Source organism: Bombus terrestris, chromosome 16 (assembly GCF_910591885.1).
Source record: "Bombus terrestris chromosome 16, iyBomTerr1.2, whole genome shotgun sequence".
Classification (NCBI taxonomy): domain Eukaryota; kingdom Metazoa; phylum Arthropoda; class Insecta; order Hymenoptera; family Apidae; genus Bombus; species Bombus terrestris.
Window position 1 is genome coordinate 5796163 of NC_063284.1, and position 27879 is coordinate 5824041.

The 27879-nt window shown below is 44.1% G+C and overlaps 1 protein-coding gene across 4 annotated transcripts in view; it reads right to left on the bottom strand.

The window, feature by feature from the left end:
* Window positions 1-4606: 4606 nt before the first annotated feature.
* The window catches only part of LOC100643062 (GATA-binding factor C), a 96343-nt gene continuing 73070 nt past the window's right edge, over window positions 4607-27879 (bottom strand). For 2 of the 4 annotated variants that reach the window (XM_048413575.1, XM_048413574.1), the window contains exons 5-8: window positions 23189-23323; window positions 14546-14735; window positions 12081-12283; window positions 4607-11947 (exon numbers count right to left, since the gene is read on the bottom strand). In XM_048413575.1, coding sequence (XP_048269532.1) covers window positions 11921-11947; window positions 12081-12283; window positions 14546-14735; window positions 23189-23323 — 555 coding nt within the window. In that variant the 3' untranslated portion in view covers window positions 4607-11920. The remainder of the gene's footprint in view (window positions 11948-12080; window positions 12284-14545; window positions 14736-23188; window positions 23324-27879) is intronic. The other 2 variants (XM_048413576.1, XM_048413577.1) reach the window with 2 other exon arrangements.

Consider the following 27879-nt stretch of genomic DNA (forward strand, 5'->3'; position numbering starts at 1 on the left):
TTAACCTTAGCTCACCTCGATAGTTTCGTACGAAATTACCAATTGCTTTTTCATAATTACGTCGAGTGTGACAAATTTGTTATTTTTTATAAATATTATATAATAATATTATGTAATAGCTTGTCTCTTTTTTCATTTTTTATCATTGAGAACTCGTGTTGATTTTACGGACGATAACCGACAGATACGGAGGAATTATCCATGTCTGGAATATTTAGCCCGTTTTACTAATTGTGCATTCGAGCAATTACAACGAAACGAAATCTTTTCTTCAGACGAAGGTTCGTCCTTATACAAAGCTAGATGCAATGCGTGCATTCTCTTTGTCATAAACTCTTTGGCATAAACATAAGCATTTTGCAACATACGAGAGGTACACGATTTTTAATCCCAATCTTTTAATTTTATCGGACTGTCGAAGGAATAAAAGCAGTTCTGACGCGGCTGGTCACGCTCGGAGTGAACTACCCATTTAAGGTATTGAAGTTAAAAATGCTAATTTATTGACGCTGCGATTATTTCGAAAGTTATACGCCGCATTACAAGCGTTACTGGTTAATTTGGTACTTTGTAATTCCATAACTCTATTCCCCTTGCTTAGTTTCAACTTTGTACTACGCATTCCCCGATTCTTAGTCTTCAGTTTCCCGTCAGACCTCCTATAGAGTACACACGCTTTTTCCTTTTTAATACCTACCTTGTCATATTTCCATTTTTAATTGGCATTTCATACTCCACCCTTCAGTTTCAGAGCAATGATTCCCACTTCCCATGTTTTCCTCCCATGGTATCGTATTTCAAAATTTCCCTTCCAATTATGACTTACGTTTTCCACTTATCGCATCTTGATCGCGATACTTCACGTTTACGTTTATAATGAAACTTCACGATAAAATGTAGCAAGGAATTATGTATAATAATGCATTTTTCCATGATTTTCTGCGTAGCAAGATCTCTGGAAAGTCTCAACTTCTCGCAGGAAGTTCGTATACAAAAAGAACGCTGAAGAGGTTCGATGAAAATCCACCTGCAAGGCGTCGCGTTCGTTGCACGAGGACACACACATACGAAACGTGTATTATATGCTATACATAGTTGTTGTAATATATTAAATAAATAATCAAAGAATTCATTAGGCAGAAAAGTATGAATTCATTATGAAATTGTACGATTATTGTAAACCCGCAAATTCAATTGAACAAAGTTTAACTCAATTGAGCAAATTAGCAAAGAGCTCAACCATTTAGAGTCCATGCAACATCCACAGTCCTTACAGTCCTTCCAATTCACAATGGTTTGAGCAATAATTCCTAGAACTGACGTCATTTTCTGAGAAACCTGAGAGCACAAAATTTACCGCTCGAACGTGAAATGTGTGGAAAGAAAATCTCAGTTTTGTATCAGGAGAACATGAAGACAGAGGAGGTGGCACGGACCTCGGCGATTCTTTAAAATGACGTCACTTATCAGGAATTCATGGAAGCGAGATTTCTGAAATTTCGATCAAAATTTTCTACCGATTTTGCGATTTTGTATCAGGAGAACGCGAAGATACAGGAGGTGGCACGAATTTCGCCGATTTTTCGAAATAACGCCGTTTCTCGGAATTATTTGTGAATCTTTCTGGGATTGGATAATGAAAAGGGTAATTAACAAGATTTTAAAATGCTGTTAAACTATTCTGTTTTGTTGAAACATCTGAATACACTCTGTACAATTATTTTACAACGAATAATTTCATTTTTTATTGTATTATGTAATTACTCCCAAAAAGATCGTTCATGTTGTTTATCCATGGTTGCTGTTGTTTGTTGTTGATTGCTGCTACCTGTTTATGATCTCCTGATTGCTGTTGCCTGTTTATAATGTCCTGATTGCTGTGTCTGTCCCCAAAGTAGTCTTCCTGTAACAAATACAAAAGAAAACAATTTATTTCTAATATTTAATTAAACCAATTAAACAATATATCGCATGCAATTTCTCTTTTTGCATGAAAGTAATAGTCTAAGCTATTTTACACGACTGTGATGTCATCCAACAATTTAAATGAGTGCAATAACTATAATAAAACCATTCAGTACATTAACAAATCTCAAATCGTTAACTGATAAATAGCCGCTGCACAATTATTGAAATTATTAAAACAGGCATATACAAAGACAGAGGAACCAATCTTACAATCTTTATTTTACTTTCTACGTTACAAAAAATAATATTGAGGCGTAATAATAATAAAAATAAAAATAATAAGAATAATATACGACAAAGAGTTAGTGTTATATCATCTTCTACTAATTTTCGATTGTGATCGAAATGATCTGTGTAAACTTACCTAAAAATAGTTTGATGTTCACACAGTCACTGACGATACATCCTTCTCCTTCGAAGCCTCTCGGCAAAATAATTGCGGGCAGATTAGGTTCCACCCTTCGAATTTCCCTCGTAACCACGTGTTACTCGTTCTTGAACTCTTTAACCTTTTGCCTTCGGCACGGAGCCATTTAAAATTTGCCTTCAAACTGGAGGTGTCCAATACGAGCCATTAAAAATTTCTCTTCAAACTCTTCAAGGAGTTCGCTTCCACCGCAAACAATCTTTCAACCTTTTTCTTTGATTTATTTTAGCTGTTCAGAATGCTAAGGCTGTTTGCAAATTTTGCAATTTGTAGCTTCGCGGCAAAAACAAGTGACCTTGCCTTTTTTTATAACGGACAGATAAGATACAATCACAAAGATATACTCGAGTATTGGGCAAAAGTATCAAATTACCAAACAAAATCACGCTGCACTCTGCGACGACGAATGGGTGACGTCATCAATCACGACAACAATCACGAACGACACAACTATAGTTCTTTTTCTTACGAGCATTTCTATCTATGCGTAAATATGTTCCTTGTGCTCAAATCGCTTTAACGCGAGTAAAGAAAATCTTTTACCGCAGTGCCATATGAGGTTTAACTAGGTAAAGATAGAACGTATCTGCCGTCAGGACAGCGTGGGAAGAAAAACGAAACATTAACCTTGAAAATGAAATACAATTGTCCTTACTCATCGCCCTTTTGCCAATTTTCCAATAATAAATTTCCAAGAAGCAAACTTTAAGAATCCTGCACAAGAGTTCAAGTATAAAGAACAGCAAAATTGCACATTTTTTTGTCCCGATTTCTCCGATGTCGATGATTTTCGAATATGTCGTAAAGCTCAAAATTTCCAACAACTTTTCCCTATACATATAACCGTCTATCTCGTTCAATTTCCGAGATATTCGGAAAAAACTATCGGTACCGCTAGGGTGAATTCCGGCTATGGCTGTGCGTAAAGCCCCGTGCACAACGTAAACGTCCATTGCAATTCCCTTCGAAACGAGTATCATCGGCGCGTTTTGGGTTTATGTTTGCGCAAAGTACTTAATTAATCGTAAAAATAAGACGAATGGGTACCTCGATATCATTTCACGAAATAGGATAATCGTTATTATTTCACGCAAGCGATCTCCTGAATAACAAACGTCTCTTCCTGCACCGATTTCGATCAGATTACATCACTCGGCCGTCAAACTTCGTTATGTTTCAAAGGGAACACGAGGACCCCCTAAAGGGGAAGCTGCCAGTAGCGGAGATGACGCCGATCTATTACGAGAAACATAGTGACGATCGATTCTAGAGAGAACACCGTGTGTACCGCTGTACCAGAGATCGGTTCGGCAAAAGATTCGCGTCGTAGCGCGAATAGACCATCGTAGCAACAACTGTTACTGCTAATTCGTATTCGGGAAAATTCGCCAGCCGGTGGAAAAGTCGCGTCGTCCGTATCAGTTGCGCGAGCTTCTAAGTCGACCGGTTGCTCGCGAATCGAATTGCTGAGAAGCCAAAGCTGCTGTGTCAATTATGCAGGTGAAATTGTATGGAAGCGAAATGAACGCAGCGATCGCGTAAGCAGCAGTTGTTGCATCGCACGGGAATTGCCCCGGTTCGGAAACGTCCCTCGGCCGGATATCGATAGCCATCGGTCGGCGGCAGGGAATTTATTCGCTTTCGCGAAAGCCGCCGACTTATCTCGCGCACCGGCCTTTGATTTACATGTAAACACGTCGCGCCGGCTCGATAACGCTTAATTAACTCGCACCTGCTAATTAATAAGGTTCTCGTGTCGCATCCGAGTCGAAAATCGTCTTGGAAAAACACGCTACGGCTCTTCCGATGTTTATCTTCCAAGAGAGCTCGGCTGTTTCCGCGAAAGAGAGCGAAGGGCCGGTGAAAGAATTGGAACACACGGCTGACGCGTTCACTGCCACGCGAATTTTCTCTGCTCTGATCTGACAGCCGCGACCGATTCAAATTCGCTGCGATTTTACGTTACGGTTTTTCCAAGATGTTACGTTTGCTGTCGTGAAACGGTAGCCAGACGATCCGCACGACGCCCGACGAGACCGAAATCGGACGCGAATACGTCGCTAAACAATAACGAAACGGCACTCCGTGTTTCGCTTGATCGCGTAATTTAGCTGGTTGTAACGATCGTAGGAAACGCGGGTAACCGGCGACGATCGCGTGGCAGCGAACCTGTTAGCAGAAACTATGCTCCGGAAGCTGAAAACATGCGCGTTTATGCGTGAATTATCGTTAATTTATTTTAAGTTAAAACCTTTTTTTACAACGATATCTTACAATGTCGCTTTATACATGTTCACGAAATCAGTATCTCCACGAAACTTGTGTCGTTGAATTCACTTTCGGCCTCCAGTCACATCCCTCCTGCTCATCTTCTAAACGTCCAGCCTTCCGAATCATCGTACTTGCGCTCTTTCCCCTCTCTCCGTTTCCTCCGCGTTCCTGTGTCTGTGTTTCTGTGTGATCGCCTTTGTGTTTCTTTATACAGTCTACACGCTACTCCCTAATAATACTATTTTATTAGAATAATCTGTCCTCTCTCCGCCGTCTGCGTCTGTTCGTCTCATTCCGCGAAAAAAGGTGCCGCGGTGAAATATCCGCCGCCCTTTCTCCCTCCTCTTCTCGTCAGTCTTTTCTTTTTCCTTCTCCTTTTCTCTCGTTTCCCTCTTTTCCAAGCTACCACGCCGCTCCAGGTCGCCCGCCATCTCTTCGAACGAAACGATCTCGAACAATCGATCCACCGCGTCTGTCTTTCAATCTCGCTATCTGATCGGCTCGCACAGAATCCGAGTAATCGGCTTTGCAAACCTTCGCTTCGAAAGCTTTCGCGCGAATCTATTTCGCGAGCAATCTGCAAGCACGACGCGGTGACGAGCAGAAGTTTCCAGTCCGATGGATCTCTCTGTCTCTCGTTACGTTACATCTCGAAGACGATATCGCGAAGAATTTCAAGCAACTGCACGGTGTTCGCTGTGCCACGCTACGTACTCGACGTCGTATTGCTCGAATTTTCTTTTGGATATCGTTTCTCCAGTATAAAATAATCGGAAGAGATTTGTGCACGCAAAATTCGAAATCTACGGATATATTCGGCGGTCATAAGCACGGGGACAGCTGCTGGTTGCGTCTATCGAACGACTGGAATAAATTTTACTCGAACAAGTCGAATTACAAGTAGACCGTGCTTGTTTACGCGGTTTTCTATTTCTACGGCCACGAGCGAATGGCATCTAAATAGAGCAGAAATTTGAACAGAAATTTCGTTGGTATATCAGAAGGCGTACTGTAAGTATCGCAGGTTCTTGCGTGTCATACGCGTGTTGTAAATTTTCGAAATCTGATATTGAGAAAGAAACGCGTAAACAACCGCGGTCTAATTATAAGACGCGTGTGTAACACTCGAGCGTAAGAAGTAATTAAGAAACGAAAGCAACGTTCGTATCTCTACGAAACTGTTTTCATCGGTTGTCCGCGCGCTTATGGCCGGCGACCTACCTCCAAAGACAGAAAAATCTACGTTGATCTGCGAGTGAAAATCGAACGCGGCGGATACAGATGCGAGAGAAGAAAAGTTTGAAAAGAAGTTTGCACGAGGGAAGAGACGAACGATCGGATGTTCGAAGGGGTGGCGAGATGGCGAAGAACGGAGGGTGCCCTCTTGCGATGTTCGCGGCCTGGCAAGATCGAGAAAAGAAAGGATCGCAATTGCGACGAATCTGGCCGGCTCGTGCCGAGTGTGCCCGCGCGATTAATTAATTAATTAGAAGGAGAGATTAATGAATAATCGGCGATACCGGCCGATCGACGACCACGATAATAGTAATAAGAATAATAATGATAATCGTCATTCACGGCTATTAACCTTTCTCGCTCGCGATAAATCGTTTTAATTACCATCGCGCGCTCCGACTATCTAGATGCAAATCTTACGATGCGCAATTAACCGCTAATTTATGCACAATCACTTTTACTCCTCTCTTTCCTCCCCACCCTTTTGACTTCATTTTGCTTTTCGCCAGTCGCGCGCCTCCACTCACGCACGCACCCATCATCCACGCACACCACCATCCACACACACCTCAACTATTATTTATAATATTTATAATATTTATATTTATATATATATATATATATTTATATTCATCTTTGTATATATAGACTTTTTCGTTTATATTCATATATATATATTTATAATATTTATATATATATATACTATTATTACAATGATAACGGTACACAATCTCGAAGATACAAAATTTACAGCGCGATTTTTTCGTTTTCATTACCCTAGTTTTCTTCATCCTTATTATTTAATTATCTCTCTTATTATTTTTTTTTTTTTTTTTTTGTATTTTCGCTTTTGCATTTCTGCCCAGTGCTCCGTCTCTCGTGTCCAGTCCCTGTCTTCCTTCTCTTTTATCCTCTCTATCTTCTCTTATTTTTTTTTTTTTCTTTCTTTTCTTTATTTTCTCGATTTCTCGACGGGGACGATCGACTCGCGATCTGGATCACCGGAAGTTCCATATAATTTACCGACTTCTCTACGTGTGCTTTATACACCTAACTTGTTGCTCGCTATCGCTAAACCGGTACGACACACGACGCCACGCTCGGACCACTGGACGCCGATTTCCCGGCGGAAAAATTCGGGAGAGCGTTGCGCGCGCCACGGAACGTCGCTCGCACGGAACCTGTTTCGCGAGCTTTCTTCCGCGATCTGCCAAATCTCGTTCGAACTTACGAAAGAATAACTAGCCCTTTGCGGACGAGCGTCGGCAAATAGCCGCGCGAGTCTCTTTACAGTTCCTTATTTTCAACTTATTTTCAAGCAGCTGGCCTGCGTCTATTTTTCTGACCGATATTTTTCAATAAACAAAATACTATCATGTTTTCGATGAAAGAAAATTGCAGAACGAATTTCAACCTCCGAATGGCATTACCAGACGACTCAGCAAGCTTTTTATAAATTTTATATATATTTTTTTCTAAAAGATCCGGAAAGAACACGCTCGATAGTGATACCAGCGACGACGAATATTATTTCGAAGCTGACAAGGTAGAAGACGTTTAAGTATTTCTAGTAACAGTGATAACGATAATAAATTAATTATTGAGAAGAATAATACAAGCCTGGACAATGAACAAGGAAAACGATCAACGTGTACAATTTCTCAACTATGCGCGCCAATACATCGGCCTCGTCCGCAAACGGCTAGTGGCCGTGAGCGAGTGATGGAAACGGAGAAAAATAAGAAAATTGTCTGCAAACACCAAGTCACCGGAGTGTTTCCCGTCGCGTATCGTCGACGAGTGGTGGAAGGCTGTTCTGCCATTTAAAATCGGAAGAGGGAAACGTAGAAAAGTAAATGTAAAAATGGAGCGCGATTGAAGAACGGTGAAACTAAGTTTGAGCGGAGAAATCGCGTGTTATTAACCTTGAAAACAGTGTTGTTGATTTGCCGATTGCACATCACTAGACGGTGGATTTTGAAATCTACGCTTAGGGGAAATTCGGGGATAGAAATATTGAAAATACGGCTGTGTGCGATATAGATGAAACATTTGTCTGTCCTAGTTGCATTTCGTAAATAATATTTACAAAAATACGAATTCCCATAAACATTCGCAGTTCATGGATGACGATAATTTATTATACGTCGGACTATTTGCGTTTAGGATATTTAGCCTTCTTAGCTTCAATTTTCTCTACGACGATGCAAGATGAAATTCGATCGGAACTCGGAAGATTAAAACGCGAACTCAAACTGTTCGATGGTCGAGTGACACGAGTTGAGGATCGAGATCGACCGCGGATCGACGTGAGATATTCGCGGCAACAGAAAACGTTTCCCAACGCTAACGAACGTAACGAGTCCGTGAGAAATTTGCCCAAGACTACGAGAATCTATAGATTTCGCGGAATTATTTCGCCAGTCGAAACGTTTTCTCCGCCGTCGCTGTGAATAATCGCAGGATCCTCGCAAACCGAGACAGATACAGCGCTCGGAAGCGTCCGGACATTTGCCTCTCTTCGATACGAAGAGTTTTAATTGTAAAACTACGTTGCCGACGTTGAAATTCGGTGACTTTGTTCCTCGTAATGGGCTAATAGAAAATTTGATCTTCAAACGCGATGTGGCGATAATAAACAGGCAATTTGCTATTGCCACATCGTGTACAATTATGGTATTTCGCGACTATTCATCCTTAGGTTTTTCGATTGCCGAATTAAAATCGGACCGACGAGCAGCTACAGAAACTCGGAATTCTAATGGCTTAAACTTTGACGTTTGAACGGTATAGTACGTGGCAGTGTACGCAATGGATAGCAAAATATATGATCGTTACGCCTTTAACCTCTTGGGAATTTTGCGCGAAGATGTTTCTTTGCACGGCAGAGTTTGACGCGAATTACGCGCAAACACATTGCAACGACGTGCTTGATAACCAAATTATAATTCTTCTTACGCATTAATTAATTAATTTATAATTTTTCTTTATGCATATACTCTAACTTGAATAATTTACTGTAATAGTTAACGTTGAGTTTACGGGATTTCAAAGTTCGAAATGAAATATCCCAAAAACCGTAGGATTAATTATAAACATTTCGCATCATAAATTAATCATCTCATTTAAAGAATTTTTAACCAGAATTATGTTTTCCTAGGCTTTCTAATTTTCGAAATTTTTATTGAAATTGACTTCATAAACTAGTTGACTTCATAAACAAACCGTTTTTCAAACACAGTGTGCAAAAGTTTCAGTTATTGTGGACGTTTCCCATTATTGTCTCCTCTTATTGCAATTATTTACAATAAGATAATTGAATTTGGGCACAGTATTTTCTTATTTTGACCCCTTTTCTAGCAATCTTGAGTAAATCCAGGAGATATAATAAGATATTGAAGAAAATTGTCAACATCAACATGAATTAGGCCAAATATAGTGCGGAAGCAGGGAGTTTTCGATGGCTCCTTCAAGCTTCTTTTCGATATTTTAGATTTATCCAGCGATAAACGCGTGGATATTATGTGAAGGGTGCACCGGATCGAAAATATGCAGAAAGGAGTTCATATTTCGCTTCATTTCTCTCACTTTCAACCGCAAAATCGGCTACTGCGAGAAGAATAGGAGCAATAATTGTTGTATACATTGCAAAAAGATCGTACGCGGATAATGCACAAACAAAATTCAGTATATTTGTAACAAACGTGCTTGTAGCGGCACATGAGCCGGAGGACAATTCAAATCGTGTTGAATTTTTTTTCTTCGGAGTATTAAGACCATTAGATTACAAGTAATGTGGGGGGATAGTGCTAGGGGCAATGGTCCCCCCTAACGCCAAATTCAACAGTCGCAGAATTATTAGGACTGGTTCGAACAAGAGGACGCGGGAAGAGGGAGCAACAGAAGACAATTCATAAGAGGTTCCTGGAGCACTTCTGTCACACGCTTAGGATGGTCATCGTGGAGTTTTAGTCGGTAAGAGTCCGACACTACTCTGCTGTTGCCGATTATTAGCAGCAGCGGAGTGTCCACGAGGATTTCTCCACGTGCAAAAGAAAAAGGTTACAAGTAATGTAAGAACAAATAAACTCCAGGCAAAACAATTTCGCTGCTACGTGCAACCGAATTCGTATCGACCGGTATAATTAACGGACGCGATCGCGAGCGATTTAGTATGAACGAGTATCGAAGGGTATCTACAGAGTATCTCCGAGTATTTGATACTAACGACTCACGTGTACGGCTGTAAATTTATTTATTTATTTGTTTATTGCAAATATATTTCTCGCAATTTCTCGCTCTCGATATTTCGCACTATCTATCCTCCACTAATGCTCCACATGCTCAATAAATATGATTACCCTATAGCGTTAGTGTTATTGTTATCATTTCCGTGATAATTTAAAAGGAACAACACTTTTCACTTATTAGTCGTTTATTTAAACGCGAAGCCTAATATTGTCCGATTCGGACTTGATTTGGATAAATGGATTTCCTCAAGAAAACGCGTATTTTCGTAGAGATAGGAATATAAGAAACGCCCGTAAACCTAGTGTTAATAATACAATTGAGTGTGATATGTTTTAAAGCGGGGTACAACACATAGACCCACGTCAGAATTTCCACACTCATGGCGCGATGGTGTTCTTCAAATTGCCCTTTGTTTTCTATTTCGGGGCGATATTTTCAGCTCGAAGATTCTACAAAATTATAAGGATACGGGTCAGCATGTTGAAAACAGCGTCTAACAATGGTATATTTATTTTAAGCAGAAGCAACCATTGATACCCGACACTGGCGTATCAGAAATAAATTATATATTGTTAACACTGTCAAAAAACATTGCAAGGGTAAAAAAGTGTGGAACAAGACAAATTGAATGGATCATTTAGTTCAACCAATTAGTCAATAGACTAAGCCACTATGGTGGCGCGTCGTAATGCAGAATATCCGCGAAAGCCACTGTAGTGGCGCGTCGTACCCAAGAGGTTAATGTACATTTACAAATACATTTAAAGATGCTGGCAGATCGGTGATCGCTGCTTCTGATAATTAAGTTCCCATTAATTTCTATGCTCTGGTAGAATTTGCGTGCTGTCGTTACGACTTGTCCGGACACTTAGGAGCAGTAGCGCGGATGAAAGCGATCGACGACCGGTTGAAAAGGCAGAACGGCGCTGAGGGTCGAAAGAAAGAAACGTAGAGAAGCGAGGGAAGAAAATCGGCGTCCAATGGTCCCCACGCGGGATTCTCGTTTAATAAAAAGACTTTGAAAATTGCACGATTTCTCTCACGGATACACGCTTAATATCTAATATTACTCACACCGGCCTCCGAAGACCGACTCCGATTCCCGAGGGTTTCATACCCTTATCGAAAACAATTGAACACCTTCGAACGTCTCGAATAAATAATTTTTTCCGCTGGTTCACCCTGTAAGAATCGTCTTCGAAGCCTCCTCGGAGGGACGATCGATTACACGACAAAGGAGGAGGGGGGTGGCTTGCGCTCACCCCCGTTTCTCACGTCACGCACGTAATAGAAACTCTTGGTTTAAGGTATAGCGTCGTCTATGTACAGAGCACGTCTAATTAGACTCAGATACAAGTTATAGCTGACTTTGTTTGTACTTGGGGCCCGGGCTCGACGGCCCTACCTTTTGTGCGAAACTTTACATATTTACAGCGACGCGAGACCGCGAAACGAAAGGGGACAGATGCGAGATGACACAGAGAGAGAAACGAAAAGAAAGAAGGGAGGAAGGGAGAAAAAAAAAGAAGAAAACGGGGCAACGCACGTTCTATAAATGGTTCGCGACTCGTGCGTTAATTTCTCTTTTTTTTTCTTTTTTTTCTTTTTTCGTTCGCGTCGTTCTCTTTTTTTCCGTCCGTGTGCGCCTCTCGAACGTCTCTCGGTATCGTTCGCGGAGAGAGAAAGAGAGGAGAGCTCGAGCTCGCGATTACGTTAGAACGAGATTAGAGTGGTGGGCTGCGTCCTGAGCTGCTGATCACTCGCGATTCATGTGTACTCCGATCGCCAACCGGTCTGAAACCAGACAAACAGAACATCCATGTGGCTTTTCCATCCAACCACCGCTCTCTCCGTCTACTTTAATTCCACTACGCGGCTATAAGCAGGGCAGCTAGAAGGGCGGAAACACGGCCAATGGAGGACTCACCATCGCGTTCGTCGTGGCGGCTAGCTGGAGACCCTGAAGACTCGTCATGTGATGGGAATGAGAGTGTGAGTGCGAGTGGGGATGAATCGGTGGAGGCGCCGGGGGCGCGAACCCTTGGTGAAGACCACCTGCCACTCCCACCCCCGTGTGGTACATGTAGTGTTGCATCGCTGGGTGCATCGTGTGATGATGCTGCGACGTGCCTGCAATCACAAATCATTTTCGTCTCGTATTTCCTGCTTCTATGAAATTCAATGTTTCGCGGCTAGCGAAAGTGCTAACAGTCGATGATGTGCGTGGGCGGTTGGTTCATTCGAATGTTGGAAGTTTGCGAGAAAATATTAGTCGATGGGACAATTTGATAGGAATAGCAGGTTCGACGAAACGATCGGTTTTTTAAATTAAATTTAGGATTGTAGGTTCGTTCGCGTTATTTCTTTTGCTCGTCCAACTTTACTTATGTAGATTCTTGTGTTAAGAAAAATTGAGAAATTGATAAATCGGATAATAGAAGGATTTACATAAAGTTAGACGAGCAAAGGAAACAACGACGAATGCAGAATTTTCAATGAAACTTTGAAACCGGTCGTTTGACCGCGCCTCGTAAAGTTAGTGTTATAGACATAGCTATAAGTAAGACAGCACACTTCGAGTGCAATTAATTAAAGCTAGCTTTAAATTAATTAATTAAAAGGCTACGCGAATTATAAATATACAAAATACAGAAACCATAGTTCATTATTATGGTACGGTAGCTCGTGGCAAGTTAAAGCTACGAGAACTCTCGATTGAGTCATTGCAACTAAGTTTATTAAATTGTGTCAAGTTGTCTCAAAAGATCTTTCCTTTACAAACAAAGCTCATAAAACAATGTATTTTTACACAAACATGAAACCTAATCTGCCAAATGTTGTGGTTTGTATCTTAAATAGAACAAAGTGGATCATACATAAATTTGTTGGCGATTAAATTGTATCAGGTTGTCTCAAAAGATCTTTCCTTTACAAACACGGCTCATAAAACAATGTATTTTTACATAAACATGAAACCTATTTTGCAAAACGTTGTGGTTTGTATTTCAAATGGAAAAAAGTAGATTATACATAAGTTTGTCGATGGTTAAATTGTATCAGGTTGTCTCAAAAGATCTTTCCTTTACAATCAAAGCTCATAAAACAATGTAACTTTACACAAACATGAAACCTAATCTGCCAAATGTTGTGCTTTGTATCTTAAATAGACCAAAGTGGATCATACATAAGTTTGTTGGCGATTAAATTGTATCAGGTTGTCTCAAAAGATCTTTCCTTTACAAACACGACTCATAAAACAATGTAACTTTACACAAACATGAAACCTAATCTGCCAAATGTTGTAGTTTGTATCTTAAATAGAACAAAGTGGATCATACATAAGTTTGTTGGCGATTAAATTGTATCAGGTTGTCTCAAAAGATCTTTCCTTTACAAACACGTCTCATGAAACAATGTAACTTTATACAAATATGAAATATAATCTGCCAAACGTTGTGGTTTGTATTTTAAATGGAACAAAGTGGATCATATATAAGTCTGTCGACGGTTAAATTGTATCAGGTTGTCTCAAAAAATCTTTCCTTTACAAACAAAGCTCATAAAACAATGTAACTTTACACAAACATGAAACCTAATCTGCCAAATGTTGTGGTTTGTATCTTAAATAGAATAAAGTGGATCATACATAAGTTTGTTGGCGATTACATTGTATCAGGTTGTCTCAAAAGATCTTTCCTTTACAAACACGTCTCATAAAACAATCTATTTTTACATAAACATGAAACCTATTTTGCAAAACGTTGTGGTCTTTATCTTTAAATAGAACAAAACGGATCATACATAAGTTTGTCGATGGTTAAATTGTATCAGGTTGTCTCAAAAGATCTTTCCTTTACAAACACGGCTCATAAAACAATGTATTTTTACATAAACATGAAACCTATTTTGCAAAACGTTGTGGTTTGTATTTCAAATGGAAAAAAGTAGATTATACATAAGTTTGTCGATGGTTAAATTGTATCAGGTTGTCTCAAAAGATCTTTCCTTTACAAACACGTCTCATAAAACAATGTAACTTTACCCAAACATGAAACCTAATCAGTCAAACGTTGTCAAAATGGATCATACGCAATTCAATAAAGCAATACGAAACAAGAAAAGTTGCACATCTGTTATTTCCTAATAACAACCCAATCGGTTTGCCTTCGAATAACGTGAATTTGTAAAATAATAATTGCCAAGTATGAGGATAAACGCGCATTCGGACTGAGCAGAAGAAATTGGGAAAGTAGTCGGCCAACATTCGGAAGATCCGAGTGCCGCTTCAGCTTAACCGGTAAAACAAAATTCACCGATGAAATTGGAAGTATCGCGCGAACAAGGTAAAGCAAATCTGTCGGAGAATTTAAGAATAGAGCGTGCAGTACTTACTCATGGGCGAGCCGAAGCCAGAATGGAAGGGCTTGTTGTCGAGATCGAGGTGACCACTGGCCTTGATCATATCGCCCATGACGCCGCCAAGTCCCAGGCAGCCGCCGGCCTTCTTCTTCTTGCTCTTCGACGACAGCTTCCTGTTCCTCGTCTGAATGCCCTCCTTCTTCATCGTCAGCGGCCGATTCACCTGCAAGAGTCGTAGCCAACAATTCGTTGAGTCGATCGGCTTTAATCTAACGCGGCTTCTCACCAACCAGGGCAACCGATGTGCAAGTGACATGAAATGGAAATAAATCAGCCCTCTGACACACGTAGACAAGGAGAGAGAAGGGAGCGGGCTCGATCAATCGTTCTTCAACCCGTAATTAAGAGATTCGCGTGCCAGTCACTAGCCGCGAATTCCCATGCGAGTCTCGCCAGGGAAACGCTGCTGTTTGCAATTAGCGGATTAGCAGCTCATATAGGAAGCGGCGAATATTCTCCACGTCCCAGCTGCGTGCAACAACGTCAAACTTCGCAAACGTGCAACTCAGTTTTCTCTACGCGTTAGGAACAGTTCAGAGGCAGATCGACCAACCGTAACTTTCGTCTAATCCTTTCGTTGCCAACTGCGGCCATGGTCACCGAATGCTATAGTCACTTTTCACGCTCGCTATGTAGCAAGTTGCTAACGTCGCTATAGTTGGCTATGGTCGGCCGATAACGCCGAACGCTCGTCGAATGTAACAGCACGTGGAATGTGCAGCATATACGCACACGCGGTGGCAGAGTATTGGCGAGCAGAAAGCACCGTAACGAAAGGGCTAGAGCTCTAGTCGCGAAGGATACGCTGGTGGCTCGGTGCGGCCGAAGGGTCACGGGGAAGCAGCGCAGCGTGCCGAGACTCTAATGGGATCGGGCGTAATTCGGCAAATTCGAGCAATCGCGTAATTCCGAAAAGAGTCGTTGACCGTCTGGACGTTGGCTTGGGTGTCGGAGGGAAGGAGAGGCGACGAGCGATCGAGAGAAGGACGCGACGGAGAGACAGAGAGAGAAGGCGAGAGGGGCTGGGCAGGCGGAGGACGAGGGAGGATGATGCCACGACCGCCACCTCCGGAGGCTCGTTCGCGCATCCCGCAATACCAGGAACCTTTTCCTTAAGTTGGCAGTTGCGTCACGTCGCGGCAACTACAAAGCGCGCCTCCGCCTCCTCCTCCACCCCTGCCGCCTGCCCCTCCGCCCGCCGCCCGTGCATTTCCTCCTCCGCCGCGGCCGCCGCCGCAACCATGCGGCACACCACACTTGCATACCTAGTTATTTCGTACTTAAGCATTGCACGCGCACCGCGAGCATCCGCGCGCGCACACGCACGCATAATTGGTCCTGCGACGCGAAAATCTGCCGCCTCTGCGACCAGCTTTTTCGATCGATCGGTTACATCGGCGAACACGATCGAGATGCTTTGTCCGGGACGCCTTGAAATTATCCACCAGCTAAACGCAATCGCCAACGATCTCTGACTCTCGTCGCCGATTCGAGTCACACTGTCACACGCGACCACCATGTTACTCGCTTGCGAGGATCGCGCTACCGGCTGTACGCCATTATCCGAGGATTCTAGCGGATTTTACTTTATTCCTCGTTATTCGACGCGAATTTGTAACAAAATTAAAAGCGACGGCAAGCTCACGCCAAATGTGGTCGGTGTACTTCGCGGTACTTTTCACGAAAAGACGAACTTTCGACGCGTTTCCTATGAATATCCATCCGCGTGTGTCGCGAATATCAGCGAGTGGAAAGAGATAACGTTCGTGGACGAGAGACGAACGAATGGGAAGGATAGCGCGAGCGGAGGATCGAAGGTTGAGAGTCGAGGGAGGCTCGAAAACGCAGTATTTTAGCGGATCGACGGATGAAGCTTAATGAGCGAGCAAAAGTAGCCAGAACGGCAAGCAGACACGAAAGAAAGCTCGAACCGATTTGAATACAATACGAGCGGCTTTAATAGGAACCGAGCGACGAAACGGAGCGCGAGGTGCAAACAAAAGAGAGGGAAAGAGAAAGGGAGAGAGAGAGAGAGAGGAGCGAGCCGGAGGGAAAGAGACGGCCCCATCCGCGAAGATTCGAATGCAGATTGATGTGGTCACACACGATGCAACCGCACACCGATCGCATACGAAATCGCGCCGCGAACCTGCGCCGGGTGGGGTCAATGAATGAAAGATCGGAGACGAGCCTACCTACGGTCGAATTTCCTTCTCCACTCTCTAACACCGATTCCCCGCTCGTTCCTCGAATACGAGCTCTGCTACTCATGAATTAACGAACAGCTGTCGAAACAGGCGCTCCACAAGTTTTATGGATTTCCAAAGCTCCAAGTTTCTAATGGTCCAACGTACAACTTACGCGGGGCGTCGATGAAGCGATCGTACAAGCGGAAACACTGGCGAATCTACGTGAAATAAATAGACGGAGACACGTTTTTGTCTCTCGAGGTTGAATGTTTGTCGAGCAAATTCGAACTTGGCTAATCGATGGTATTTACTCTGCGAATTTTCACGCGAATTCATCGAGAAAATAGAACTTTGGTAAAAATTGGTTTTCGAGCTTCGAATATTTGATATATTTGCCAGTATTACGTATTTCGGGTCCTCTATCGATGCATAAACACGCGCAGTCTGATAACGACGATAACAACTAGGTGTTAGTGGAGACGTGGAAAAGTGGAAAATAAAATTGCTTGCTGCAAGGATTCGTTTTAGAGGAAACAGGATATGCGCGTGTTTAGTTGAGAATTGACTTTGTATACGATCTCTTCTGTAATCTGTGATCTACGATCTATGGCCAAGTGTTTTATTTATTTCTCTCGGAAACCAAGCGTCCTGCTATTTTCGATTTACATAATCTCAGTCCGGAATTGACCGCGTTTAAGTATAGTTGACGAATTTTCTTCCACGAGACGATGGAACGTGCTTATAAAAGATCATTCCTTTTCAAAGGTCTTTCGTGTCAAATGTTGAAAACTCTCGTCCAAAGAAATTCACCAGTGAACACATTTGAAGGAAATTTAAAATCGTAAAAACTCGCGCGATGTACGTAACATGCAAAGGTATAACAAGCAATGGTATAGTTACTATAATAATCAGCGGATGTATAAATTTCTAGTTAGACTCCGTTTGTTTAATTAGGTTTAGAAGAATACGGATGTGCATAAAAATTCGCAGTATAGCGGCGAGGCTGTGGATGAATCATCGGTAAGAAGATGGTTGCGAGCATTCGATGCGAATGGTAAGACTGTGTGCGCGATAGTAAGCGTCCTGAACATCAAGAAACGTGTCTACGATTTTATACTCCAAACGCGTCGACGTATCAAACGGGCCATCCTTTCGTAAAACTGAAAGAATTTCTGGAAGAAGGACGGTTAGCAGGAAACGATGATTTAAATTTAGAGGACAGCGTGCAACGATAATTATGCAAACTCGCGACAGAGATATCTACGTGTATACGTATATACTCGTTTTACATTGGGGTAAGTGTCGGTGTAAGACCTGCGAGTATATCGAAGGATGTTAGTTAGAAATAAAGAAAACATTTTCGAATGCGTTTCGTTGCTCTAGTTCTCGGCTGTTCCACATCTTCGGAGAAAACGGAGTTTGAAGTTTCCAAAGTCTGACATTGTTGTACGAAGCTAGGAATATTTATTGCTCACCCGGTAGAATTTCCATCGTATTATTACGAATTCGTATTGTTTGTGCGAACACGTACGCACGTGGATCGGATAATCGCGGGTTTTCTGAAAAATGCAACTAAACAGGTTAAGAATCGAGACGCCTTATCACTTTGCGGACGACTGGCGATAATTTTGAAAATCATGACTCGACGAACGTGTGGATTTTGGCAAGCGACGCGTGTTTCGTCTTCTGCGAGGAGATTGCAAGTGGCGTAGAAAACGGGAACAGAGGCGAGCCGAGGCGACTCGGATCTCTAGCTCGGCTAAAACGTTCGCAGAAAGCGGCACGGAGGAATGTCTCGTAGCCGGCTCGTCGGGGGCATATCAATTGGCGGCCCTTTGCGACGTTCCTCCTCCCCGTAGCGCGATTTTACAACTTCCTCGGGGGGACAAAGCCGCGCGACGCGATGCGCTGTTGCGTTCGTCGAACGTCCGCGTGATTTATCCGCAGCCGCGCTTCGAATGAAAAGGAAGTGTGAGAACCTTGTCGATCTGCCGTGGAAACGACCAAAATTGCCGGTGTTATCGGTCGATCGGCGCGTTCGGGCCACACACGCGCCTATCTTCAACCTGACATCGAGATACGTATCGGGAAAAGACAGCGGCCCACTGTTTACGATCCCCCGACTCGGCTATTTCCGTCGCTTTTCCATTTCAAATTTCAGGCGGCTTCTCCCCTCGCGTACATCTTCCACCTCTTTGCTCCAACAATAACACGATATGCTGGCGTACTCGACCGACGAAATCGATTTCGGACGAAGTAAGTTAAAGTGGCGATCGGAATCGACGCGACGTTTTCCTCCTTTCGAGCCGTTGATACGATATGCGAACGACGCGTCGATCGTAAAATCGACGAGTGGCTACGATTTGTACGTTCGGAGCGTCGGAACGCGTATAACGAGGTTTCCGCGCAGATATAAAACAACGGTTGCCAGCATCTTTCGAGAAAAATACGCGCTTTCTAATTCGTAAGGAGAAGCATCGAGCAGAAGAGGCGTAATTTCAGCGATAGATCGTAATCGGAATATCAATTCGCAAGGATGTTGCGCGGTGCAAGATTTAAAACGCTTTAACAAAACGCGCACGATTCTGGGTGCGCCTACGTCAATGAACGTTGCTTCCTTAAATGCTTTAATTCAAGACCGCGCTGTATCTAACGCGAAAACGTAATTCGTGTGACGTTAAACATCCTGCGGCTCGTTTAAACGCCGTCGAATCGAACGTTCGCAAATTGTAGGGATCGCGGGAGGGCAAAACGCGGCGGTGGCGCGAGGCGAAGATTCGCGCGTCTAATTCTCGAGTGTCCGGCTGCTTCGCTGATCGTGGAACGCGGTTTCCGGGGGACGAGTATCGTCCTCGTTCGAGGAATTTCTCCGGCGACCCCGGCGACCCTCCGGCCAGGATTTCGAGCGGCGATTACCATATTTCGAGCAGCCGGTAGCTCGGCGCCGAGAGCACGAATAATCCGTGTATTTTCGACTAGCCGTGGCTCGATGGCTGGCTGGATGGCGCGCGCGCCACCGCGACCGCGCTATCGGCCCGCTCTATCTTAACGACGCCAGATCTGTCGTTCCGCGTCTCTCTCCTTTCTCTTGCTCTACCACTCGCGCCACAGAGCAACGGTGTCTATCTCGAATCTCGGGACAAGCCCGGCCAACAGCCGTATACCCTCTGGTGGCAGGTACAAGAGAAACTGCCGGAGACGTTGCTCTCGAAATGATTGATCTCTCGCCCGAGCCTCCTTACGCATACTTGGTAGCCATCGATTCTCTTTCCTCTCTCTTTCTCTTTTTCTTCTTTCCATTGCTTTTTCTTTTTTCTTCCTCGTTCGTCTCCTTCCACCTTTCACCCGCTCTCCTTTCCTTCGTCCCGCCGAGATCCGGGATCCCTTGCGTTGTGTACGCGCGTCGATTCTACCAGAGTAGTTGTTGCTCCATCGAATTTTCTGTATCGTCGACGACCGATCCAGGGAACCTTGGACGAGTGCACGGACCCCGGGGCTAATCCTCGCCGTCCGATTGTTCGACGGAGTGGCCGGACCGGGCAACCGAGATTCGGCGCGAGAGACTGTAACGTGTCGGCTTAACGTCACCGAAGACAGTCGCCTATTCCGGCTTACCCGGTTCTTCGCGAGTGAAAGAAAGACGAGGTCGCTTGGAAACGGAGCTACGGAGTTTCGCGCGTTTCCGTCTCGACGTTTTACGCCGTACCAGAAGAAGGGAAGAATCGACCGAGAGAGTCGCCGAATTTATTCCCCCCTTGGTGGAGCGTGCACGGCGTCCCATGTCGCTAGGCGGGGCGGAAGGGGGCCCTACGCTTAATTAATGATTACCAGGAAACGTGTCTGGGCCCGGCCTTTATGCCCGGCATTAACCAGCGCGAGGATGTTGCTGATGCTGCTGTACGTTGCTGCCTTGGTCGCTATCCTGCCACCGTCTGCCCCTTCTCTTCGTCTTCGTTATCGATTCGGTCGGGCAAACGTCGCGAGGAAACGCGATTCTCTTCCGTCGGTGATTTGGTTACAGCGCTGGTCCAGCGATTTCCAGTGGAAAGTACAAAGTACGTAGCGTCCGCGATTGCACGCGTTGCAACTGCGTGGAATCTGGATAACTCGGGAGGGAGATCGCGAACAGGACTCAGAGGCTCGCTGTGCGTTCGTATTTGAAGCGAAGATGGGCTGATAAGTCGGCGGAGGAGGGAAAAAAGCCGCGTAAATTCGAACGGGCCATTTGCTTTGAGCAGAAGGGGCGGACAGTGGCAGCCGTTGTGTCATCGCGGGCCAATTAGCGCGAGCCGCAAACGAATCCTTATCGAGATGCCGCGAGAGACGCGCCTTATTTTTGGCCTGCCCTCTCCGAGCCGCGAAAACTCCGCCAAGGCGAAGAAAAACGAGCAGTGTACGATCGCGCACAGCCTGGAAACCGCTTCAATTTGCTACGTCGATCGCAAAAACCAAGAAAACGCGAGTGCTCGAGGTGACGGCGCTTCGTTGAAATTGTCCGAGTCGTTGCGCGTCCGCGTCTCCGCAGCACGACGTGCACTTTACCTTTCGAACGTACTGTTGTTATCAGTGATCATCAAATTTAACAAACCAATTCATCGGTGGTACGAACTTCTTTCGCGTCCTCTTTTCAACTGAACGTGCAGAAAGTTCTCCGAAGCGGGTCAGATATTTCGACGATTATAATATCAGCGTTAAGTTTCTACCTCGCGACACTTCGCTCGCGTACGAAAAACCGAGCCGACGCGTTTGCAGTAAAAATAATGGTTGTTCGTGTTCTATTTCCATAGCTTACCAAATTGTCGCAACTAAGAGATGATTCGCGAGGAAACGCCGCTATCTCTCGGATTGGAACGAGCGATGAGACGCGTAGTTCGATCTAAATAGGTCGACGCCAGGCCGCGTTCTTTCGAACATCTCCACAGGGCGATCGCTAGCCGCGTGAAATACGTCGAGTTGCTGAGAAAAACTGCGCGCAGGATGTCCGTTTTTCCCTCCTCCCTTTGTCTTCCTCGCTGCTTCCTGTGTCACACGCCGTTGAGCACGCTCCACCCCCGCCGCCGCCGCCGCCTCGAGGGGATCCTGGCGACACTCTTCGCACGTCCGGCGACCCGCCGAGCACCCTAATTGTTGCCACAACAGAGGGTCGCGTCGCATAAGCGGAAGGGCTGACTCGAGTGGCCACCCGCTCTCTCGCGTCTCTCGGAAACAACCAAACCACCCTCGAGATCCACGTTCCACAGCTTCCTACGTTCCTTCCTGGAGACCGTAATACGCGAAGAAACACGCGATTTGTGTGCGCAAGCGAGTCGTGAGAATTGTCGAACTTTCGGCCACTTGGCTGTTGCCACCTCGTTGAAGACTTTGAAAAGCGCGTGGCAAAGTGTAAGCGATGACGAATATGACGGAGCACGTGTGGCTGTTAAATATAATACAAAATTAAGCTATAACGAAATCATTGTTTTATTTAATTTTATTAGCGACAAGGCTCACGTAACACGAAATACTGTCGTTTCTTCGTGGCTAGCACATTCCTCGAAAATAGGTCATAGGTCAAGCCCTGTTTATAGACGTCTACGCGATGATCATTGATACATGTGTATAACGTTCAGCAAATGACGCAAGAGGCCATTTCAATTGCATTACTCTAACTAGACTGATGAAGATCGCATGAAAATCTCAGTTTAAAAGATTGGAGCTCGCTGTTTTACGCTTCGACTCGCGTAAGCTCGTCCGCGACATCGAAGTCCCTGTGCCCGTTAAATAAACAAACAATTAATAAAAATCCACGGTGTAGTAACTGATTGGCGCATGACACGAGTTACAAAGAGATGGAATGTAACGCGTCGCGTGATTGGAAAGTGGCGGAGAATGCGAGGAAAATCCGGCCACCGCGGCTCGCAGCAGAAAGAGGATCGAGGAATTAGGTTCCACGGGTCGACAATAGAACTCTGGAGAGGCTTGCCGCGACAATAGCGATCCGATATTACGTTACACGGGCCGATTCACGATCGGTGGCTTCGACGGTGGCCAAAGGACGACCTTTTGCCTCCGCTGTTTATCGAAGGGCCGCTCTCTTTCGTCGGATCTCGTATCCGTCGTTTTAATACCCGGGCCCCTTTTGTCGATGTCTCCCTTCTCGAAAACATTGTATCGAGTGGTACGGATCTTCCGCTTTCGATCGCTCGCTCCGATTCCGAACGGAAGTTGTCGGCAAATAAAGTATAATAGCCAAGCACCGTTTGTTCCAAAGACGTTTGACAAAGGGATACATCGGCGTGCTACGGCGTTTGGCGTGGTGAACGCGGGACTGAACCGTCGAATCCGATGGAAAGATGGTTGGATGGTTGGTTGGTTGGTTGGTTGGTCGCGGCTGGGGATCCAGCGGAGGAAACGTCGATACGGAGGGAATGTATGATCGATTACTTACGTTGTGCAGCTTGTAGTAGAGGCCGCACGCGTTGCAGACTGGCTCCCCGGCCTGGTTCCTCCGCCACAGCGTGGTGGTCGCGGTCTTGCAGTTGGCGCAGCTGGTGCCCGCCCGCCTCGCCGCGCTCTGCAGCGACAGTTTTGGAAAAGAAAACACACAGATATCACACCTGTAACGCATTAACCAACCGAGTCGTTCGCCGTCTTCCAGCTCGATTCGAGCTTCTAGGATCACGGTCGACTCGGCTTTCGAGGATCGGCAGGATCGAACACGCACACGCCGATAAACTGTCATAGAAGGAAGACTAAGGAGAAAACACCCCATTGATCTCATTAAAGAAATAAAATAATCAAACTCGAGGATGGTATCCACGTGTTGTTTGGCAATTAGGTTAGAAAATTTTACCAAATGTTCAGCTGGACAAATTGCAAAGTACAAATTAAATAAAGAAAAAACCATATAGGACAAGAAATAAGGAAAAATAGAGAAGCAGAAGAGATTTCGAAAATCGCGTTAATCTAAACGTAGAAATAAAATAGTTAAACTCGAAGATGGTGTCCCGCTGGGGTAGCCATTCACGTGTTACTTGACAATTAGGTTAGAAAATTTTACCAAATGTCCAGCTGGACAAATTGCAAAGTACAAATTAAATAAAGAAAAAACCATATAGGACAAGAAATAAGGAAAAATAGAGAAGCAGAAGAGGTTTCAAAAATTGCGTTAATCTAAACGTAGAAATAAAATAGTCAAACTCGAAGATGGTGTCCCGCTGGGGTAGCCATTCACGTGTTACTTGACAATTAGGTTAGAAAAATTTACCAAATGTCCAGCTGGACAAATTAAATATTAAAGTACGAATTAAATAATAAAAAAATAAAAAAACACCGATAATCCTTGCGTACACCAGTGCCCGAACTTACCGATGTTAGATTTTTCATTTTCAGGGTTAACACTAACCTTACCAGACCTCACAATGACCAGTTTCAAACTTGAACTTAAAGTTGTCGCTTCCTTCGTTCAGCCAATTTTATGAAATTCTTCCATCGTCTGATTAATCGATTTCTTAATTTTTGGCGAAGGTTACAGCCTGGTAAGTTTAGTGTTAATGGCGAGCTACCATAATCATTGTGGTAATCATTGTAATCAATTAATATCATCCGCGGTAGACGCTTGTTCTTGTAACAAGTACACTAATACATGCAGTCATTTACTCGTTTGTTTTTCTATTTCTTTTAATTTGGAAGTAGTTTACAATCGATTCTCATTGAGAATTATAAGTAAATTATTGCTACAATAAATATTGAATAATAAATGATTATCTAATCTTAAATCCAAAGGGTATTGTCTTTTTAGCCTGCGAATCTGACCCGTCGTGTCAAGTAATTGAGTAACTAGTGGAATTTACTCGTATTGGAAATAAATTCGAGCGTTGAATAAGAAACAATTGAAACCGTAACGCTTAAGTCACGACACATATTCGAATCTGTTAGAAGAACCTGATAAGAACTGTCTGGCGAATTTCCATTATAGAAACGGTCTTGTCCCCAAATTTGTTCGAACGAACGTTTCGTTTACCGATTCACGCATGTCGAAACGATCGACGAGCCGAAAGTTGATATAAACTGTTAATCCGTGGACTCAGGGGACGAAGCTTTCGATGACGGAATTGGTCAGAGGGATTCCTTTGCAGCTTTTCTCCGGCCGTGGGATTCGTGGGAGGAGAATCGAGAGAAGCTTCCAGAATCAAGAAGCCAGAAACCGAGCCGGGATCGCGTGAAATCGGCCGCCCATAATCCTCGTCCCGGGGATTGGAAATGCGAGCCCGTGTTCTTACCTGTGAGCCCGGATCACAGTCTCGTAAAAGGATCGGAGACCGTCTCCGCTACACCTGTTTCCCCATCGGCGAACGAGAACCAAGGGATTCGTCTCGTCGTGGCGTCGCGTCGTCCCGACAGTTACGGATTTTACGTGACAGCACCGGTCTATGCAACTCTGTAGCATCGATTTATAAATAAACATACGCTCGATAGCTTGTTAAAAACGCGACGCGTTATCGACTCTTTCAGCAACTTTGTCTCCTCGAGGTATGTTTTTCGACTCGAACGTTTTTCCAAGGACCCGCGCGTGGCATCGAGCGTACTAAATCTCGCTGGGTCTGCAGAGTTTCTGGGAACCTTATTGCGATCGATGATCTATAATCTACGTTAAACATTGTATATCTTTTGTCAGGTCCTCGATGATCGTCGCACGCTCTTCACAGGGTCAGGTTGCGTCGAGTTTCGTTTGGAAATCGTCCTCGCTTTCCATTCATCGGCCACTTAACCTTCGAACGAAAAGCAGACCCGGTCCAGGCATTGTGGACGCAGGCGGAAGGGAGGGCTCTAATGGAAAACCGATTGAAAGCTGTTTGAGCGAAAACGCGTCGTCGAAATTGCACCCCCTTTGTGCCCCCGTCACAATGCGTCTCTCGAGCGCGTGTCCACGAATATAAAATGTCCACGCAACTGTTTTTCCTCTTTTTCTTCGGTGTCTCTGCCCCGTCCTCGTCTCGAGAGTCCTCGAGAGAAACAGGGTGCGTCTCGCCCTTTGTCGTCCGCACAATGTAACCGTTTTCGCCTGTCTTGCTTCGACAAAACGGCGCAGGAATCCGTGCGTACGCGTAATTCTCGTAATCGCAAGCAGCTCGATAATTCTCCTTCCACGTTCGAAGATCTCTGGAATCGAAGGTGGACAATCGAGGCCATCGCGGTAATCGCTTACTGTTAGGTTTTGCGCCGATACAATCTCCGATCTGCTCGATACCGACGCGTCTGCTTCTCTAAAATTATTTACAGTGACGAACAATTTTGATGTATTATATTTACCTATGTCCTTGGCAATATATAAATCGCCCATTTGGTTGAATATTTCAAACAACGAATAAATTCAAGCTATTTGTCATTCGCGAATGGCGAATAAATTAAAGAAGCTTTATTCTCGGGTAATAAGTGCCAGGTTGTCCGAAAAGTTTCTTTCGTTTCATAAGTGAAATAACAGATGCACGATATTTTTTATATTTTATTATTTTATGGATTTGTGTATGATCCATTTTGTAGCAATAGACAAAAGTGGATCAAACGTAATTCAATAAAATAGTATAAAAATGTTGTGCATCTGTTACTTCCTTATAAAACGAAAGGAACTTTTCGGACAACCTAATACATCGAGTTTATTTGGAATTTCGAGTTTCGAACGACTATTACGCAACGCAGCTGGCCCATTTCTCCCGTTAATTTATCATTAAATTTCTACCTTAACCGCATTCCAACCCTACATTTTCGAAAAACCGCGATGTAAAAGTCACTCTGTCATGACAGGCAGTTTCCCAAAACGCGGTTTCTTCGTCATTAGTTTCTCGTCTGTGCCCGTGCATCTCTTCAACGCTAGAACTACCGATGGTTCACACGAAGCTATTTCTACCAAAACCAGTGAAAATGAGTGGTCTTTAAAAAATACCTAATAATAGAATATTTTTATATTTATTGATTTATCACTTTCTTACAGAAGCAATTCCATGTTATGTAGTACAAAGAGGGAGACAAATTTAAAAAAGATAGAGTTGACAAATTTATAAAATTCAGTCATTTTGACTGCTGTGGTACTTCCAGTGTTAACATCTAGCGATCTAGCGATCGATCCGGAATTTTCCTCATAACTGATATCGTCGTATCGAATGATACGCGGTAAAAATTTGAAAAACGTGTGCCGAGTTGTAGAAAACGAGGAAACTGGTTAATTGGGGTTCGATAAACAGATTGCAGGATCCTTTTACATTTTGACTGCTGTTGGTATAAATAGCCTTGATACGAAATTATTTTCAGTTTGAATACACAGAAAACAAAGTAAAATTCATTGTATTATTCTCTTAGTTATCCTTGCAAAAGTCATTACATCATTGCGGAAAAAATATAACACGAAGTAGGAATTTTAAAATAAACCTTGCGTTAACCTGCGCAAGATCGTGGAAATGCAACGTAAGGGTAACTGTCCGTGCGAATAAAATAATATGAGAGAAAACTGGGAGTTATCTGGACGACAAGGAGAACGAAGCAGCCATGAACGCGGAAGACTGTTTACACAGTCGGTGGCGGGGTGGCGCAGGAAGGAGAGAAAAACGTTGGAAGAGGGGTGGCTCGACGCGGTGTGTAATCATGGCTTATCTGGCGGATCTTATCGGGGCTGGCGCGTAGCAAAAGGGGTCTGCAGAGTGCTCCGGGCCCCGGCGGAGCCCCTCCGCGTGCAATCAATACGCGGAGAGCCAGCTCATCAATATAGAGGCCCCTATCTGCTCTAGATCTTTCACACCCTCGCCGCGTCCAGCCTTTCACCTTCGCGCCCGCCGGCCTCCGACACGAGGGGGTGGAGTCGTCTGAAAATCGTCCGAGGCCTGGTCGGTCTAATGGTTATTAAACGAGGGAGAAAAGCGAAGCTGCCACTCGTTCCACCGAGCTGCGCCGTTTCCAAATTGATCAGGAAAAGCTGTTTGGGAAAGTTGGAGATTCGATGGAACACGGGGAAAGGCAAAGAGAACGAAGGGGAAGAAGATATTTGTGATAATAATTAGGACGATGGTAAAATAATATTAAGGCCAAGGTAGGTGCTCGTTCTGCTGCAACTGCTCGTTCGAGACGAAAGCGTTCAATTTGGAGAGT